This window comes from Callionymus lyra, chromosome 16 (assembly GCF_982586985.1).
Source record: "Callionymus lyra chromosome 16, fCalLyr1.hap1.1, whole genome shotgun sequence".
Lineage (NCBI taxonomy): Eukaryota > Metazoa > Chordata > Actinopteri > Syngnathiformes > Callionymidae > Callionymus > Callionymus lyra.
In genome coordinates, this window is record NC_141833.1 from 12723030 (window position 1) to 12743022 (window position 19993).

At 36.9% G+C, this 19993-nt stretch overlaps 3 protein-coding genes across 3 annotated transcripts; 2 read left to right on the forward strand and 1 right to left on the reverse strand.

The window, feature by feature from the left end:
* The first annotated feature begins 226 nt into the window (after positions 1-226).
* Positions 227-5749, forward strand: casp8 (caspase 8, apoptosis-related cysteine peptidase). The gene is made up of 12 exons (XM_087810659.1): positions 227-368; positions 657-792; positions 909-1084; positions 1146-1251; positions 1320-1446; positions 1502-1563; positions 1638-1668; positions 1755-1915; positions 2499-2604; positions 2768-2895; positions 3642-4018; positions 5326-5749. Exons 2-12 carry the CDS (start codon positions 685-687, stop codon positions 5462-5464), a joined length of 1521 nt encoding a protein of 506 aa, XP_087666785.1. The 5' UTR covers positions 227-368; positions 657-684; the 3' UTR covers positions 5465-5749.
* A 1165-nt stretch (positions 5750-6914) lies between these two features.
* tmbim1a (transmembrane BAX inhibitor motif containing 1a) lies at positions 6915-17704 on the forward strand. The gene is made up of 12 exons (XM_087811335.1): positions 6915-7044; positions 10622-10942; positions 11597-11664; positions 13255-13319; positions 13396-13449; positions 13522-13572; positions 14333-14372; positions 14482-14519; positions 14588-14675; positions 15992-16087; positions 17002-17055; positions 17135-17704. Exons 2-12 carry the CDS (start codon positions 10627-10629, stop codon positions 17282-17284), a joined length of 1020 nt encoding a protein of 339 aa, XP_087667461.1. The 5' UTR covers positions 6915-7044; positions 10622-10626; the 3' UTR covers positions 17285-17704.
* Positions 17674-19984, reverse strand: LOC148063773 (uncharacterized). The gene is made up of 3 exons (XM_087811336.1): positions 19932-19984; positions 19604-19841; positions 17674-17893 (listed from the first exon to the last, which is right to left on the reverse strand). Exons 1-3 carry the CDS (start codon positions 19969-19971, stop codon positions 17740-17742), a joined length of 432 nt encoding a protein of 143 aa, XP_087667462.1. The 5' UTR covers positions 19972-19984; the 3' UTR covers positions 17674-17739.
* Between the last annotated feature and the right edge of the window lie 9 nt (positions 19985-19993).

The window sequence follows — 19993 nt, forward strand, 5'->3', positions numbered from 1 at the left end:
GTCACTGAATGCTACTTCCGCCTAGAGTGGATTTCAGAGTAAGACTGCTTTGCCGCAAAGTTAAGTTTAAAAAAAATTAAACAGTTACGTTAATTTAAAACTGTATGTAATAAGCGTCATTCGAGATGTTTATAGCATATTTAACGAAGTATCCACGTTTTATTGTTATCTTGTTCTGTTGACAGGTAGGCGGAAGTAACTCTACGTACTTCCGTTCAAACCGAAAGTTTGTCCGAAGTAGTCAGAAGTCGACAAACTTCGAGAATCGTCGAACATTGGCTTCCTTTATAAGTATTTTCTTAATATTCTTTAAGTGATATACAACACTAGGTACCTGGTAACGGGAAAGAGTTGCGAGATACGTGCCGGTGAGGTTTACTAGACAAGGAGGTTTTTTGTCACATTCTGGTGTCGATTTTAGTTTTTTTTTTTCTTTCGGTTGATGTTGGAAAACTTACAATTCAATTTTGTTTGTCTAGACGATCCTATTTTAGTTTTGAAGTGTCTAAAGATAGTAAGACTAAACGTGGATTAAGGAGACATCAAGTCGAACTTTACTTTTAAAGGTTCTAACACTCGAGTCACATTTGAGTTAACTTCCCTTTTCATGTGTTTTCTCATGTTTACCCTCTCCTTCATTGTTATCTTTGTTTCAGCTTCCTCGCAGAGACACTATCACAGGTGATGGAACCTTCAAGTCTTCTTTGTATAGATCAGGAACTGGAGTCACATGAGGTCGCTGCTCTCTGCTTCCTCTGTCGAGATGTGGTCAATAAAAAGGACCTTGAGAAGGTAAATATCAGATAGATAAGTTCTTAAAAACTCACTTGTTAATATTTTACAAAGAGCTATTTATGTTCTGCCTTTTTTTAAAGTGAAAATTCACTTCTTTGTGTTTTTGTCTTCAGGTACAAGGTGCTACAGAACTGTTTTTTTGCATGAGTGAAAATGGTTTGCTGAAAGACGGCAAGTTTCTTCACGAGCTCCTTAAAACAATAAATCGTTATGATCTTCTTCGTCACCTTGGACCTGTCAACACATCGTCGCTCGACTCCGACGCGACACCGATGCTGTCAAGTTACAGGTAACGACGATGAACTTCCGATCATTTCTTTAGTACTTCTTTAACCGTTTTCACCTCGCAGGAAGATGCTGTTTAATATCTATGACGACTGCACCAGGGAAGACTTGGATAAAATGAAGTTTTTGTTAACTAATAGGCTTGGCAAGAGAGTCCTAGAAAGATGTAAAGTAAGTATATTTTCTATTGCGCTGAAAAACTCATTACAAATCGGATTTAACATTGTTTTGCATTGCAGACGGCCTTGGATCTGTTCATAGAAATGGAAAGATACTCTTTACTATCATGTGCTTCAGTCAATGAACTGCGGGAACTGCTGTCAAGAGTCGACCACGATCTGCTTAAACCTTTAAACAATTACAGAGGTAGGAAACCTGCACATACGAAACATTTAACAGTGTCTTCATCAGGCTGTTGTAGTTTCAGAGACTCCCCCGCAGACGGGGAACAGACCTCACCTTCTTATGGATGAACGGATTGAGGTGCGTTTGTAGCCCAAAGAATCTTTTAGTGCGACTTAGCATGTTGGCTAATGCTAATACAATTTCATCCACAGATAATTGTCAACACAACTCAGTCAACATCAGGTATAGATTCTCTTTTTATTGTCAAATTAACTTGTATTAATATACAACATAAACAAGTTTTTTTATTGATTATTTTTTATCTTAAGATGAAATTCCATTTTCCAATGACGCTGAACCTTCACCATTGCGGACCCCCCCGGTTGACGCAGAACCTTCACCATTGCAGACCCCCCCGGTTGACTTAAAACCTCAACCATTGCTGTCGTCTCCTGATGAGCCAGAAGGAACACCGTCACTGGATTATGAGGTAGCAAACAAAACCAAACACAAATAAACAAACAACAACAAATACCTTTTATTTGTTTGATTTGTAAAATATAAAAAAATAATACAAAAGTAACTTTTGCTTAGTGTTAAGAGGGTCACACCGTAAAAGTTTACATTGAACGAAAGGTAATTCAAAGTAAATAAAACAAGGTTTAAATTAAACATTTTGTTGCAGTTACTCTATTCATAGTTCAAATATTCAAGTTCAATATAATTATAATTAACTATCCATGATGTCTTGGGTCTGAGGGTCTCAATTAAGGCCTGTAGGCCCATGAGATAATATTTGGATGTCTAGATCTTTATGAGTTTAGGCCAAGAAAGTGACTCTTAGATTTATAAAAAATATATATATACTGTATATATAAATGACAAATGAAAATGACTTGGACACGACACAGAAATCCACAAAACTTCAAATTTGGACCAAAGACGTGCAGAAAAATACTTGCATAAGTTCCTGTAACCCTGAGACTTCCTGTAGAGAAAGCAGTTGCACCCCGACTCTGTTGTCACCTCATTACTAGATGTAAATGAAATATTAATACACCTCTGTTCTGCAGGACGAATACTATCGTCTCAATCAAATGCCTCGTGGTAAATGTGTCATCATTAGCAACCACAACTTCCCGACGTTGGCTAAAAGAAGAGGAACGGAAAAGGATGAAAGTATGTATTATTGAGGTTTTTTTTTTTTCTGCTCTACATTGGATACATTCCAATTTAACAAATGATTATGAATCTTAACTTGGTTTATTAAAAATACAAAAATTGTCTAAGGTGTTAGACGTAATATAAGTTGACTCCAAATGTTTCTCTCCTCTCAAACTAGTCGCTTTGTCAGAGTTATTTACTGAATTGGGCTTCACTGTGGAGGTGCATCGGGATCTAACCGCCAGAGAAATGGTAAACCTGGTCAACGAACTAGCATTGATTGACTTCAGTGACTCTGACGCTGTGGTAAGAACATCTCTCAAACCTATCATCTCTCAAAAATGACCTCATTATCTTCATCCTCTTTTTTATTTTCCTTGATTTCTCACCTTTACTCCTGGAGACTTTCTCCAAATACTTTTCACTACCTTTTCTTCTGATGTGTTTTCCATCTTTCTGTAGTTGCTTTTAATCTCCAACTTTTCAGCAAACCTTTATTACTTTTTAGACAAACCTCCATGTCATCCTTAGACCTTGTTTTTATACACCTGGCTTTCACCCATAGTTAATGAAGGATTACATTTTTAGCCTAATACAATTCTCATGCACTTCACTGGCGCTGTCAAAGTGCACCATTAGTTAACCACAGTTAAAGAGATTAATGGCTGTTTTCGCTGTTTATTCGTAAATAATATATCTTTGTGTCTGCCTTCTTCAGTGTTTGGAAAGTTACTTTGAAATAAGTTACTAATAACTGTAACCAAGTATTTTAAATGTTACTGGGTTACTTTAAGTTACTTGATACTTTCAGATTTTTTAACTAAATTATAATTTTTTAATGATAGATTCATTATGTTATGGCTAATATGGAGGAGAGGACATAGGTTTTAAGTTGTAGATTTAAAATGAAAAGGGGTAAATGAGAGCGCTTTCATGAAAACTATACTTTTTTTCTCCTGTCAAAACATGGCAGCCCTGGTTGAAAATGATACTTGACTTTATTTTCTATTAGCATCAATCGGAAACGTCTGTGAATCTTCCATACTCTTCAGGTGGTGCATGTGTTGTCCCATGGAGAAAATCAAGTGGTGTTTGGAAGTGACGAGGGGAGGGTGTACCTCAAAGAGCTGACGGAGCCCTTCACCAGTGCCCGTGCGCCCACTCTGGCAGGAAAACCCAAACTCTTCTTCATCCAGGCCTGTCAAGGAAACGACTTTCAATCGGGAGTGATTCCCTCCATTACAAAACTGAGCAAAGCGTGCCTCATAGAAGACGACGCCGGGGTTGTCCGCTTGAATACTGTGCCTCAGCACGCCGACTTCCTGCTCGGCATGGCCACGGTCCCGGAGCACAGGTCGTTCAGGAACATTACCACCGGGGCCATTTACATCCAGGAGCTGTGCAAGCAGCTGAGGAAATCTGCTACGAGGTGAGAACTGATCATCGTTATCATGGTTATGAATGGTAACTTGGTTGTGATCATTCGGCCGTTCAGGTTCACATTTATTTTATATCATCTGTAGGTGTCAAACCCTAAGTAAAGGTTATCTGTAGAGCGCCTTTCTAGACCAGGGTCACAAAGCGCTTTAACAATCAAAAACAATACACAGTTAAAAAATACTTGAAAAGGCCAAGAAACGTATAACAAATACAGGAGTCCCAGAAAATCAGGAAAAGGTGTTTCTTGAAGGAGTCAGTAGATCATCAAACACAGAGGGTGAGGAAGATCGTTCCAAAGCTTAGGAGCAACAGCCTGGAAGGATTTCTCTCCTCTGGTCCTGAAGCGTGTTCAGGAACCATCAATAGATTCTGATCCACAGACCTCAGAGCCTGAGCTGGGGTGTAAGGCTGGATCAGATCACCGATGGAAGGTCTGACCATGAATAGATCTGAAAGTAAGAACCAGAATTTTAAAGTTGATCCTGAAAGAAACTGGCAGCCCATGACGAGTTTTATGGATTGGAGAAAATGTGAGTTCTTCCACTAGAGCAGGTCAGAATGCTCGCTGCAGAGTTTGTATTAACTGCAGGCGAGACAGATCCTTCTTGTTAAGACACGAAAATAAACTGTTACAATAGTCTAAACGAGAAGAAACAAACGCATGGAAGAGCCTGAAGAAACTTGAGTCTGAAGCCCCCGCAACCCCAACTGTCTCCTACTAAAGGCGTGTTCGTTATACGGCTTTAAACTTTTTATATTCATTGTAGCTTAAATTAATCTTTTAAATAATTTCTAATAATTGAAATTGAACTTATTATAAGAACTGGAAATTAGTCAACCGTTCTTCAATGTACTGTTTTTTTTTGTTTCTTAGTAACCTATGAAAGTTAATCTTTATAGTCACTGATTGTTAGTGGCTCGCATTTTTCCTCTTCTAATTTCTGGTAAATAAAGTTAATATCATGTCTATCCATCATTTATTTAAATACTTCTGCTGATTCATTTGTCAATTTAATGGACGATCAACACCATCTTTTTAATTTTTGGATTATTTTCACAGCTTTAGCCATATTTTACCCTCCTTCGTTTGTCTTTTTCATTTTTTTTAAACAAATATAAAATGTCCATGACAATAGAAATATCTGTAAACGGTATGTTGTAAAAAAATATATATATATTGTATGTATTCACTTTCTTACAACAATAGTAAAATACAATCTGCATCATGTCTTTTATGTTCACTATCGTTGGTTCAAATTCTGTTATAATAATATTCAAACTTTATTTCATTTACAGTTCGAAAGACGATGACATTCTGACCGTGCTGACCCGTGTGAACCGAGAAATCAGTAAACAAGATTTCATGAAACACAAACAAATGCCCGAGCCCAAGTACACACTCACCAAGAAGCTGGTCCTCAAACTTGTCCGCTGACATCGATCCCGGTCAAGAACCGAGACCCTGCAGAGAGCTGGAGACACTTTTATCATGATATTAATATCGTCCTCTTTAATATATAATATTATTTTATTGTCAGAGCTACTAGCTATTAAAGCGTCTTGGAAATGGGGTTTTATATACAGTGTATATATATATATAAAATATATATACATTTATAACTTCAATCATTTAGAAGTCATACTTTACCTTTCTATCCTTTTCCTTCTTTGTTAAACTATTTTTTAAATAGTTTCAATAAATGAAAAAGCTTATCTAAGAGTTGTTCCTGATTTTTTTTTTTCTTCTGCACAGCATCAGAATTCAAACAAGGTTAGTATTTTCTCTGCTACAAGTGGGCTGGTTGCCATACAGAAAGTATTTTATGTGGGACCCAGATGAATAAAATGAGATTTTGCCAGTATTAGGAGACAATAAGTGAAGAAGAAATTGGGCTCTGATATTATAAATCACATTTACTTTACTGCGTCTTTAAGATCAGGTCTTGGTTTTTTTTTTCCCATCATGGGCCTAAGCCAGGACTTCTTCCCAGTTTGACTTGCCTGGATTCATTATGTTCATTAAGATAGTTATTTTATATTAAAAGCGTTTTATGTACATCACTTGTGCCGTTCAAACACACACTTTCCTCTTCGTCTTAAACTCCGTAGCTGCCGCTGGATCCAGGGTCTCCTCCACAACTATGGATCCAGAGTTCCTTCCACAAGCCTCTGACTTTCCCCTTTCCTCTGTCTAGAGTCTGGTTCTGCTCGAGGTTTCTGCCTTCTAAAAGTTTCTTTCACGCTGCTGTCACAATGTGATTCACTCATCGTTGTTTTGCTGGGATCTGTTTTTCTTTTCTCCAACATAGTCTTAGTTGAAGTAACTTGGCTAAAGTGGCTTCCAATCCATAAACTTTTTTTTATAGAGTAGCTGTTTCTGAGAATAATCCAGAAATGGTTATTTGGTTATTATTTATTACATTAATAGTTTTATTTATTCCTTGACTTTTTCCTGCAAAGAACCCAGAGAGGCACCCCTGCGATTGTATCACTTTTTTTCTGTAATAAACTGACCCTGGCCCCCCATGAGAGAAGGGAAAGGTAAAGTGGCCCTAACAGGAGTTTGGGGGCCCGTCTTGAGAAAACATTTTTGAATTTGAAACCTTAAATTAAATTAAAATAATGGCTCTCACCATAGATATTATTTATTATTACCAGAAAGTAATAGAACAAACTAACAAAGCTTTATTAAACGATATTTAAAGTGAATTAATATAAATTCTGCATCAAGTAGGACAGATTTTACTCGATCGTACAGGTTGGGAGGAAACCTCGTGTTATTTATAGCTTTCTACATATTCTAAAGTTCGACTATTCCCTGCCAAGTCCCACTCCCTCTTGTGGGTGTTCCCGGTTCACCAGGGCCACACCCAACCCGTCAGCCTGTCATCTGCTCCGGGGCAGGAAGCTGCCGTGTTCGTCACTGAGCTCCCACCAAAAGAAATCCTTTATTTTCTCCCGCAATCCTTCCGCTTTTGAGTCCCTTTTTGAATCGGTGTTGACCCCCCTCGCTCGGTGAGTTGTTTGGTATTGTTTTTCACTTGGTAGATTTCCGCTGAAAAGGCTAAAATTCCCCAAAAAGTCCGTCGGTTCATCTGTTGCTGCTGCGGGTGACGTCACAGTGCAGCGCTCAGTCATGGCGGTCTCATGTTTGTGTTGGACTCCGTGAAAAGACTGTTTGTGTGGCTGAGGTGGAGTCCAGGCTGAGACCTGCTCCTCGAAGAAACGGCGTCAGTTTTTTCTTTAAACGTAGTTCGTGTCATCGGGGAAAGTTTTTACTAATGGAAGTGAGTTTGCGTCAATAACCTGGTTAGTATCAACTCATAACCTGTTTATTACCTCAACACTTGGTTATTTAAAAGACACAGATGTCACAGAACTACTGCGCTCATTTTTTTTTAAAGAATTGAACAAGAGCTCTCATAACTAAATAAATACATTTGGTCACTAGATTTTGACTTTGAATCTACAAAACATTTTGACTTTTCAGTCAGAAAGTAAGATGGAGTTATTGAGCAATAGAACTGGACTAAAAATCTAATCCTGTGATGAACTGGTTAATGCAAGATGTTGGGAGACTAAGAGGCTTCATTGTTGCTCCATGAGTCATTTTCATGTTGTGTTTATATGGTAGAAAGAATGACAGTTGGATGTCGATGATCAGAGGATTCTACGATGACGACCCCGGATCACCGATCGATGTTTTCCGATACCTCCGGAGAGAGCGGAACGTGGGAAAGAACCTGCCACTCCCATCCCAGCAATTGTATTTCAAATTATATTAAGAAATATTCATTTTTTCTGATTTATCACAAATACCGGTTTATGAAGATTCTGAGAGCAAAATGTAAATAGGATTTTAAATGTTTCATACCTCGCATTGTTGGCATGGCTAGAAGGTTTTCTCTTTTAAATCAATTTACTAGATGTGTTTGCGATATGTATCATGATAAATTGAGAAATATTGTGATACTGTAATAACAAGGATATAGTTGTAGTATTGACCCGAGTATTTGACTCTGGTGTTGCAGAATTTACAGACCGCACGACTCTCGACGAAGTCGTTACTGCTTTCGTTTGTTTTGAAACATAAATATGTCCAAATATCAGCTCAGAAATGAGCTGGAGTCGATTGTATCCTCTCGTCCTCAGTCATTGCCGGGATCTCCCGGGATTTCATTGTACAGGTTGTAATGACTGCTGCCATCTAATGGCTGGAGGTTTAACTGCAACACTAAAATGAACACAACGCTGTACATATTTGATTACAGTACATTATTTTATTATTATATATAAATATATTGTGTATTTTATACACACGTTATTTTATACACACAAGTTGAATTGTGAACCATAACAGAATTATGGTAAAACCAAAAATACAAAATTTTAATTTAAACTAAAGTAATCAATATATAGTGCTGTCGAATAAAGTTGTGAGGAACAAAGATGGTTATTTATCACTATTTCGCAACATTTTACAACTATACAAGTGGATGATGAAATATATGCTGTAACTTGTTGCCACTTCATGTTTTCTCAAAGCAGAAGTGATGATTATATCTGACTGTAACACAGGCTGTCGTGGAAGATGACTCAGGGGTTCATGACATAATAGAGTTTGGTTCCCTCCTTCAACTCAAACATATTTGTCTGACGGAACAAGAGTTCCGCTGCTTCTTCCCGACGTCTGCTGGTCCTGTGAGGTATATTTTCCATGTTAAAAAAACAACTTCTTGTTGCCAGGTGCTGCAGTGACCGGGCTAAGTAACAACTAGATGTTGAATAACGACAAAGAAACTGAACGCATTAACAGAAGTCTTGTGATGAACTTTTCAACTTTTTACATTGAACCAGAGTTGTTTATGCTAATGCTGCTTTATTGTGAGTTAAGATTTTCTCGTATCAAAAACATAACAATACAACTGATTTAAGTTAATGTAATCATCACAGATAAGACTTTTTCGTTCTCTGACATGAATGTGCAAAGTCTGTCTGAGGGGTTCTTTGAATCCCATGACAAAAATATGGCACTTAGTCTTTGAATATTTGTGAGAAAAAAACCCTCATATAATAAGACCAGTGCCATCAGTTTATTGAATGGTTGAATTAAAGATTCCACTTTTTTTAATTGTTGTATTTTAAGCTTTGAATTATTATTTTTTAAATAATTGAATTAAAATATGTTTATATTAAAATTATACATTTGTTTTTATTGAATCAATAAATCACAGTTTGATATAATTATTCCAATAATTAAAAAATCTTTTTTTTAATTTAATATTTATTTATTCGTAGGCTTTTGATTTCAATGATTTAAAAAAATCATAGCTCCTTCAATTCAATGTGAACTAAATATTGAATTCAACCATTCAATATTCTAATGTTACCGATATACTTCCATAGATATACTTCCATAGAAACAGCCTCAAAAAGGAGCTAAAACCAATTACAAAATACTCTGAAGGTTGTCGACCTGGTCAAGTAGTAAACTTTTTTTTTTCCTTGAAATCAATCTTCCACGGTTCAGAAGACAGAATTCGTCTACATGTCGTTGGCATCGTCACCGCATAAATCTGTACAACTATTGAAAACGGGTTCATCTTAAGACATTTTTATTTGTTCAGGCTTTTCCCTGATTTTCTGGGACTCCTGTGTTTGTCTCATGTGTCTTGATAAAGTATATATTTGAACTGTGTATTGTTTTAAATTGTTAAAGTGCTTTATGAACCTGGTCTAGAAAGGCGCTTTACAAATAACTATTACTTACTTACATTTAATTAAGATTTTTAAAATAATTATCTTGAGGAAAAATGTCTTAAGCTTAGTTTGTTGGTGTGGTGGAGAAATCAAGCGTCTCTGTTTCTAAACCAGAATGCTGCTAGTAACATACAATGAGGGTGTAAAAGTAAAGTGGGAAAGATTATTTCTCTAAAGGAACTCACTGATAATCTTTTCCCGAAATTTCCCGAAGGAGACCTACTGAGGTATCAATAAAGTTCTACCTTACCTTACCTTGAAATAATATGAATAGCAGCCTCTAGGTTGACATCTTGGACTGTATATACTGTGAATAAATCAAGCCACGGTCACAATCTCTATCTGAAAAATGTAATAAATCCAGTTCAGCTTGGCTGGACTATGATATATAAACGACAATAAAACCTCACGCCCATTTAGTTTTGGTTACAGAAGCTAAAATGCACACTTGTCTATGTATTTGAACATGAATTTCCTACATTTTATTTCTAGTATTGTGACTCTGTAAAAAAAATGTTATACTCACTGCCTTTATTTCTCTCAAACATGGAAATATATTACATTTTTAGAACGGATTTTATGCTCGATACAGTTGCATGTTTGAAACGCACACAGGAAGTCTCAACATTAGCCAGTGTATGACGCTTTACTGCCCCTTCGGGACAATATTTGGCTCTTGCGCTCCATTATTAATGATGTCTCAACTGAAAAGTGGGAGATAGACTTAGAAATAATAATATTGGTAGTTCCCACTGGTTTGCACAGTGTAGTATTTGGTCGTGAACAATAATTTACTTTTCTGAATGATTTTGACTTTTTTTTCCTCCACCAGGCATCATGTCCCGGTCCGACTACCCTCCTCCTGGATACGATGAGTCCAGAGGACCTCTGTATCCCGGCCAGGATGGGAACTATCCTCCTCCACCTGCGTATGGCTTCCCTGCCTATGGTGGCGTTCCACAAGGGCATCCCTCCGCTCCCTACCCCACCGACCCCAACACGCCGCTGTACCAGGGCCAGCCGGGCGGATTCCCTTCAGGACCTTACCAAGGACAGCCTTACCCCGGGGGGCCTCCGGGATCCGGTTACCCAAGTCCACCTCCCATGCCTCCCATTATGCCTCCCACCATGCCGTCAGACATCCTCCACTCTAGTATGTTTTCTCTTTTGCTGCAGAATTCTTTCAATGGTTACACGTCAGGAATCAACCATAATTCCTATATGACTTTTTGTAAATCGTTCTTGCTGTTACTATGTGGGGTTGACTTGACTGAAGAAGAATTTTTTACCCCATAATATTGATCTGCTGGCCTCATTGTTTAAACTCCGGCATAATCTTGCACAACTGGTCGTATTGACACTTATCTTGCTGTAACTGGTTTTTATTTGTGTGGTTATGCGGAATGACCCACAAACATTCCCTGTGTAAAATTGTAAGGATATATCTAGATGTATAGTGACACAATTGATGAGTCTACTGACTCCTTTAATGAACATCTTAAGATGTTTCTATTTGTTCAGGCTTTTCCTTGATTTTCTGGAACTCCTGTTGTGTTATCAGTTTTATCTTGATCTTTAAAATATAGACTTTAATGAATATTGTTTTGATTCTTTAAGCGCTTTGTGACCCTGGTCTGGAAAAGCGCTATACAAATTACTGTCAACATTATTATTACATACTGACTTCATAAGAATCTTCTGTTTCTCAAGTCATTTTCATTATATATGCTTTAATTCTTTTTTGTTTACTTCCTATTTTTTATCAACTTCTGGTGTCTCTTGTTTATTCCTTCTTATATTATTGCAGATGATGAGTTCTCAGCAGAAGGTGGTGGCTGGGACAGCATAAACATCCGCCATGCCTTCATCAGAAAGGTATGAAACCACAATTAATGCAAGATGTTGTTGATGTTGTTCATACAAAATTTTATATATATACTGTATATATATATATATATATATATAAATCTTTTTTTGGAGCAGAAGCAGAGTCATTTACAATGAATTTTATTTATATTTTCCTGACTCACCAAAATTATTATTATAATTATTTTTATATATGCAGTATAATAATTATTATGATTTAATAAACATTTAGCCATGTTACTGTTGCACTTCATATAACCTTACCATTGTGTATGTCCCATTAAAATGTTATTTTAACCTACAGAATGCAACTGAAGAGTTTATATAAATTGACAAATAAACCTTGAAATATTACTCACAGAATGTAACCCAGAGTCCAAAAAAATAGTCTGTATTTGGCCTCAAAATAAAACTTGCAGAATTTAACTCAAGAGTCAATAGCAATCGACAAATAAACCCCCAAATCATACTGACCGAATGTTACTTGGAGTACAGTCTTGAATTTAATATGTTTTATTTTCAGGCCTAATTTGGTCATTTTCTTATAGACAGAGGGATCAATAAAGTTCCATCTATCTATAAGAAAATGACCAAATGATAAAATAAAACGTATTCAATTCAACACTCTATAACAATTTACAAATGAAGGCCAAACACAAAACTGACACACTGTAACTCAGAGTATATAATGATTGACTAAATTGGGCCCCAAACAACTACTGACAGAATGTAACTCAGAAGCTATTAAAATGACAGATTTAAGCCTATAAATACTGCTGTCACAATGTAACTCAGTAGTACTTTGAGGCTTCATATTTTCATTTGTAACAGATCCTGACAGACTATAACCTGGAAGCTATTACAAATGACAAAATGAAGCATTAAATACTACTGACAGAATGTAACTTGGAATCTATTACAAATGACAAAATTAAGCCTTAAAATACTACTGACAGAACTAAGCCTTACATACTACTGACAGAATGTAACTTGGAATTTATTACAAATGACAAAATTAAGCCTTAAATACTACTGACAGAAAGTAACTTGGATCTATTACAGATGGCAAAATTAAGCCTTAAATACTACTGACCGAATGTTACTTGGAATGTATTACAAATGAAAAAATTAAGCCTTAAATACTACTGACAGAATGTAACTTGGAATGTATTACAAATTACAAAATTAAGCCTTAAATACTACTGACAGAATGTAACTTGGAATTGATAACAAATGACAAAATTAAGCCTTAAATAATACTGACAGAAAGAAACTTGGAATCTATTACAGATGGCAAAATTAAGCCTTAAATACTACTGACAGAATGTAACTTGGAATGTATTACAAATGACAAAATTAAGCCTTAAATACTACTGACAGAATGTAACTTGGAATGTATTACAAATGACAAAATTAAGCCTTAAATACTACTGACAGAATGTAACTTGGAATGTATTACAAATGACAAAATTAAGCCTTAAATACTACTGACAGAATGTAACTTGGAATGTATTACAAATGACAAAATTAAGCCTTAAATACTACTGACAGAATGTAACTCTATACCAACTGACCTAAAGAGTTGTGTTTGTGCTGCAGGTGTATCTGATTCTAGCAGCTCAGCTGCTCATCACGACGGGAATCGTCTGTATCTTCATATTCGTGTGAGTGTCCGAGCGTGTCTTGTTGTCTCCTGCTGAAGCAGATTATAAATCAGCTCCTCTCTCTCTCCTCGGACAGACAACCGGTCAAAATGTTTGTCCAGCAGAACTCGTGGGTCTACTGGGCCTCATAGTGAGTGTCGTGTCGTTGAGTCCCGACAATGGTGTTTGGTGACGTCATCAGTCTGTCATTGTGTCGTTCCAGTGCCGTGTACATCGTCACACACTTGGTGCTCGTCTGCTGCCAGGGCCCCCGGTGAGTTGGACGGAACCGGATCGGTGTCATCACAACGTTGAATGTTTGAATTTGACTTTTTGAATGTTGAAACTCTTTATTCAATTTTAATACTCAATTGAAAGTTCAGTTTGTTTATATTGAATCATTTTATTCGGTAATTTGTATCTTTTAAAAGGTTGAATTTGACATTTTCTGAATTATGATATTTTTTTTATACATAGAGTTTGATATTTTAACTCCAATAACTAAAAAATAAACCTTCTAAGGTCCATATATTTTATTTCGTAGCCTTTTAAATTCAACATAAAAATGTGGTTTCAACATGGCCGCCTTGCCAGACTAATCCAATCGAGCACTGATCCACTCGCTCTGACTTTTAAATTCACACCAAGCTAAAAAACTGCCAATAGTTTGAAAATATCTTTCCGTCACGTTGAATATAAAGAATTCACGCGACAGTGCTTCACCTTTTTTATACTGAATTAAAAAAAATTATTAAACAAATTATTTATTTTATTATTGGAATTAGAAAAGAAAACTTTGTATGCAAAACAATTTTTATTTTATTTATTTATTACATAACAAATACAAATGTAACATTTCAATGTACGATACAAATTATTGAATTCAAATTACCCCCACGAAAAATTTAAATTAATTAAAATTAAAAAGGAATTAAAAGTTTCAACTTTTTGACACGTTAAATGTAACCAGTGATCTTCTTAAGTATTTTGATGGAAAGAGATATTTCTTCACGTGTAAATTTCCTGTTCTATAGGAGGAAGTTTCCACTGAACATCATCTTGCTACTTCTCTTTGTAAGTATAATACAATTATACACACATTCAAGGAAGAAGAAAAAAGCCTTAAAGTACTGCAACAGTTGAAGTCAAGAATTCACGTTTGTTTTCTCTCTGTCTTTGGCAGACTCTGGCACTGTCGTACTTGACTGGATCGATCTCCAGGTGAGGCAGTGAAGTGAGTTACACACTGAGATTTTATTAATTTAACGTATTTTGTAATCATTTCTCAGCTACTACGACACCAAAGCCGTGTTCCTGGCTCTGGGCATCACTGCTGTCGTGTGCATCGCCGTCACCGTCTTCTGTTTCCAGACCAAGGTTTGTGTTGCTTTCAAATATTCTGCTGAAGTTGGGGGAAAAAAAAGAAGTTAATCTGACAGTTTTTGCTTGTAACTGATCACATATTAAGCTGCTGACGGACCCTGAACGCATCACGCGTGACCAGCTTCTATAATTGTGTCTCAATATCCTCAAGAGAAAGTGTTTTCATGCTCTACCCCCTCTAAACCCAAAGTCTGCTGGCCACATCCGGGCCATCATTTGATAAGATCTGGCCACAAACTTCTAACCAAAAGTCTTTCTTTAAAAGTTGTTACGTTTGTTTGTCTTAAAACTAAGTCGTCAAAAGAAAAATGCAATAAAATTTTCTGAAACTGTTATTGGAAAAAGCAACAGATGGTAATGTTTCGCAGAAACCACCTGAATGATTCGTCACTCTCTGTGGTCCAGGAGGAGGTGCCGCACATGCTTCCTGTCCTATATCTGCTGTCCTATTGGGCAATAATACTTCAAATGCTACAACGAATATCAACATATTAGGGTCGTAAGAAAACATAGATCCCTTTTTTTTTTTTTTACTTAGTACCGTCTCAATGTTTTAAGGACAGTATCAATTTTTTAAAGTTAACATGCAAATGTTCACACTAGGGCAGTGGTTCTTAACCTGGGTTCGATCGAACCCTAGGGGTTCGGTGAGTCGGTCTCAGGGGTTCGTCAGAGCCTCCGCCGTGGAGGTCCGGACACACCCGAATTATCGTATAAATTTGTGATGACACGCCCAGCTGGGCCATCACTGGCTGCAGATGATAATGCTTCACTGTTTGGCCCATCAGTACTGAAGTACTATGTCTTGAATTAAAAGAAAAATCATATTTTATTTTTCACTAAAGAGGGGTTCGGTGAATGCTACTATGAAACTGGTGGGGTTCGGTACCTCTAACAAGGTTAAAAACCACTGCACTAGGGTTTCAATTTTGTGTTGCACTTAAACCTCCGGCCACTAGTCGGCAGCAGTCACCACTCGAATCCTGCAAGTTCCGGGTGATGACTGAGAACGAGGGGATACAGTCGGCTCCAGCAGCTTTTCTGATGTTTGGGCCCGTTTGCTTTCAAAACAAAGGAAGGAAGTTTACCCACAATTATATTCTTTAAAATAAACTAAATATATTGTTGTTCCTACAATATCACAATATATCGTACCATTGGCCCCCGTATCGCCAGTCTTGCCAATACATACCCCTAAAAATTGTACATATACACTTGATGTTGGGCAAATTTAAGAGTAGACAAGAGCAGCTCCGATAATTTTTAATTTTTTGTATAAGTTTGACTTTTGTTTTTTTTTCTACCTCTAGGTGGACTTCACTAAATGTCGAGGACTGTTCTGCGTCCTTGGGATCGTGATGTTTGTGGTCAGCATTATTTCAGTCATCGTGCTGTCCTTCAAATATGTAAGTACTTTCTTTTTCCCCCACTGTCCCTCTTGAGGTCACGAGCAAGTTTAAAAAAAAAACGACATATCATAGTCATGTTTTTCATCCCGATTGATGGTGTGTTTGAAGATTTGACTCCTAGAGTGTTTGTTTTACACAGTATAGTTAGAGTATTTATGGAAGTATATCAGTGCAATCAGGATATGGAATGGTTGAATTACTGGGGTAACTGTACTTAAAAATGGAATATTTATCTTATTTTTTACACATAGTTTGATATTCTTATTCCAATAATACCAAAATAAATGATCTAAACTTGATATTTTCTTATTCGTAGCCCTTTAAATTCAACGCACAAATATTGCTATAATAATGCCGACAGACAGAGTACAGAGCGACTTGATCTTGTGCTTCTACGTCGTCACGTGATCGCCTGTGCGTCGCATGATTGGCTGAAAGTTTGATCAAGTATCTCTGTACTCTTTTGGTATTGTCTGGTATTAATATAGCAATATTTGTGCATTGAATTTAAAGGGCTACGAATAAGAAAATATTGAGTTATTTTTGTATTATTGGAATAAAAATGTCAAACTCCATGTGTAAAAGAAAAAATATTAATATTAATAATTTAGAAAATATTCAATTTTTTTAATTAAATTGCTCATAAATTGGGATTTATCAACCCAATTTTGATAGAGGCTTACAAGTGTAATTTAGAAAACATATATTTGAATTATTGAATAAGAATATTTAACTCTGTTACCAAAAAACAATTAAATTGAAACAATATTCTGATTTTGACACTATTATACTACTATACATATCCATCAAGTGTTACACTTACTGTCCAGAAATCCACGAGATGTAGCTCTAACATCGCTGATGACCTTGCTCGACCTCTGACGATTATACATCTTGTTTCCATCTTGAAGATCTACTGGCTTCACATGGTGTACGCAGGACTGGGCGCCATCGTCTTCACTCTGGTAAATGTTGAAACTACTGCTACAGACGGAAAAAAAAGAGTTTCGGTTCATTCTTGACCATTTTTCTCCCACTTCGCAGTTCCTGGCGTACCACACGCAGCTGCTGATCGGAAACAGGAAGTACTCCATCAGCCCCGAGGAGTACGTGTTCGCCGCTCTCTCCATCTACGTGGACATCATCCAGATTTTCATGTTCCTGCTGCAGATCATCGGCTCGTCGAATCGATAAATCTGCGGACGTGCACTTTTTATACCTGGCGGACCCTCCAGGGGACTTTATTAAAGGGCTACACACAAATACTCCCACTTAAATTGCAGCTGCTATCAACGTATATATATCGAAGGTAATCTGGCCGCTGTTGCTAAACGATGATTGTTTTTTTGTTCTCGATCTGCATGTAGCAAACGGCGTTTCTAACACTTCTGTTGTCTCCGGTTTTCTAACAAGCCTTTTATACACCATGAAGATCCAGATGTTTTTCGAGTGTATAGAATAACGTGGGCGTTTTGTCGCATACATTAGATGCCGTTTTAAACTTGCTGTTAATTATGAACATTTTCAACATGTTCTATACTTAGTGTGTTTGAAAGATTGTAAATACACATAACAAACGTATATATCGAATAAAGATTTTTATTTGCAAAGTTATTTACATCAGTCTGAGCGCCGTCGCCGTGGTAACGTCAGTCTCTGTATCCCCGATAGCGAATTTCCCCGTCATCTCCGGTGTTCGAATTCCTCATCCTCCTTCGGATTTTCAATTGCTTCAGTCTCCTATTCTCTACTTCTCTTTTCGCCAGGAAAAAGCCGATCACTCCCAGAGGAAGGCCGAACAACCTGGAGGCAGGCGGGAGGACGTTCGTTAGAAATGGAACACAGCTAGAAAAAAATGCCATAGACGTGCTTTCAATAGACTAACAACTAGTATTTTTAATAATTGTGCAAATAATAGGTGGGTGAGAAAATATCGATACACCATTTTTATCACAAAATATTTTCACGATACTGTATCGCTATACAACAGCACTGTAACTTTTTTTCTTGTTTACATTTCTTTTGTCTTTTAGATCATATGTACTTTATCATAGTTCTTTTATAGTTATTTAAATAACATCTAAAATAAGGTTTGTATTAATCTACAATTGACGCGCCAATATTCAGCGTTTTGTTTATTTTTGTGTCCCAATTAAACCTCCGACATTAGACCTCGGAGATCCTGGTGATGACAGAGGATGAGGGGATACTTTAAAAGCTAATACTTAAACATATTTTGGTATCAAAACAAATGAAAGCAGTTACGACTTTGGAGAGTCATGAAGTCCGTAGATGTAGTTCCTACAGCAGGGTTCGGGCAATTAAAATTCTTCAAGGGCCACTTTCAATTCTGTGAATGTTGTTAGGGGCCGTTGAGCAAAAAGAAAGACGACAAAATCCGTAAAAAAAAAAAGCACATTAGTTCTTTTATAGTTATTTCAATAATATCTCAAATAATGTTTATTAATCTACAATTGACGCCCCAAGATTCTGCGTTTGTTTATTTTTGTGTTGCAATTAAACCTCCGATATTAGACCTCGGCACCTGAAGGAAAAACCGAGATCCTGGTGATGACTGAGGATGAGAGGATACAGTCATCTCCATCAGCTTTTAAAGCTAATGTTTAACCATATTTTGGAATCGAAACAAATGAAAGCAGTTACAGATTTGACGAGTCATGAAGTCTGTAGATGTAGTTCCTACAGCAAGGTTCGGGCAATTAAAATTCTTCAAGGGCCACATTCAATTCTGTGAATGTTGTTAGGGGCCGTCGAGCAAAAAGAAAGACGAGAAAATCCGTAAAAAAAAGCACATTAGTTATTTTATAGTTATTTCAATAACATCTACAATAATGTTTGTATTAATTGACACGCCAATATTCAGCGTTTTGTTTATTTTTGTGTTGCAATTAAACCTCTGACATTAGACCTCGGCAGCTGAAGGAAAAACCGAGATCCTGGTGATGACTGAGGATGAGGGGATACTTTTAGAGCTAATGTTTAACCATATTTTGGTATCGAAACAAATGAAAGCAATTACGACTTTGAAGAGTATGTAGATGTAGTTCCTACAGCAGGGTTCGGGCAATTACAATTCTTCAAGGGCCACATTCAATTCTGTGAATGTTGTTAGGGGCCGTCGAGCAAAAATAAAGACGAGAAAATCCCTAAAAAAACAAAAAAAATTCGTCAATAGGCCGTGACTTTTATTAAGCTAAATAAGCTGCCATTTTATTCTTGTATATATGAACATTGCTTCAACCCACTTTAAAAAAATATTTTGAGGAATTAATGTATACTCAAAAAACTACACACAAAGAGGGAAAAAGTAAATGAGTGTTATGTGAAAATGTAAATGAATAATAAATACAAATTACACTTTTTAAATGCATTAGAACCATTAACCACGAGAAATAGTTTCTAAAACTTTATATTAATATAAAATTAATAATCCAAATGAATGGAAAGGTATTATACCAACTTCTAAGGACCCACATATGTAAAGAACCTCACCAGGCGTATCCGACCGTGATGTGGGGATTCTTCCCCTTCTTCCTGGGGATGTAGATGTACTGTAGCGGCTCCTCCGGGTCCTTCGGGTCCTTCGCCTCGGGCGAGGGTTCAGTCCTGGAGCTCCTGTGCGGCTCCGCGCTGGAGTGACCCCGGAAGAACACACTGCCTGGCAGCGGTCGCGAAAATGAAAACAACGCCGGCGTTCGGGAGCTCCAACATTGACCATGAAGGTGGACACCTGCCACAGAGGACACATTTAAAACATGCACTTTATTTGATTAACGGATTTAAATCTCGTTTTTTCTTAAAAGAGTAGTAAATGTTATACCTTTCACTGCAGTCCTGAAGGCTGCCAACGGAGCCGCCATGTTTGTTTGGTTATATATCCGG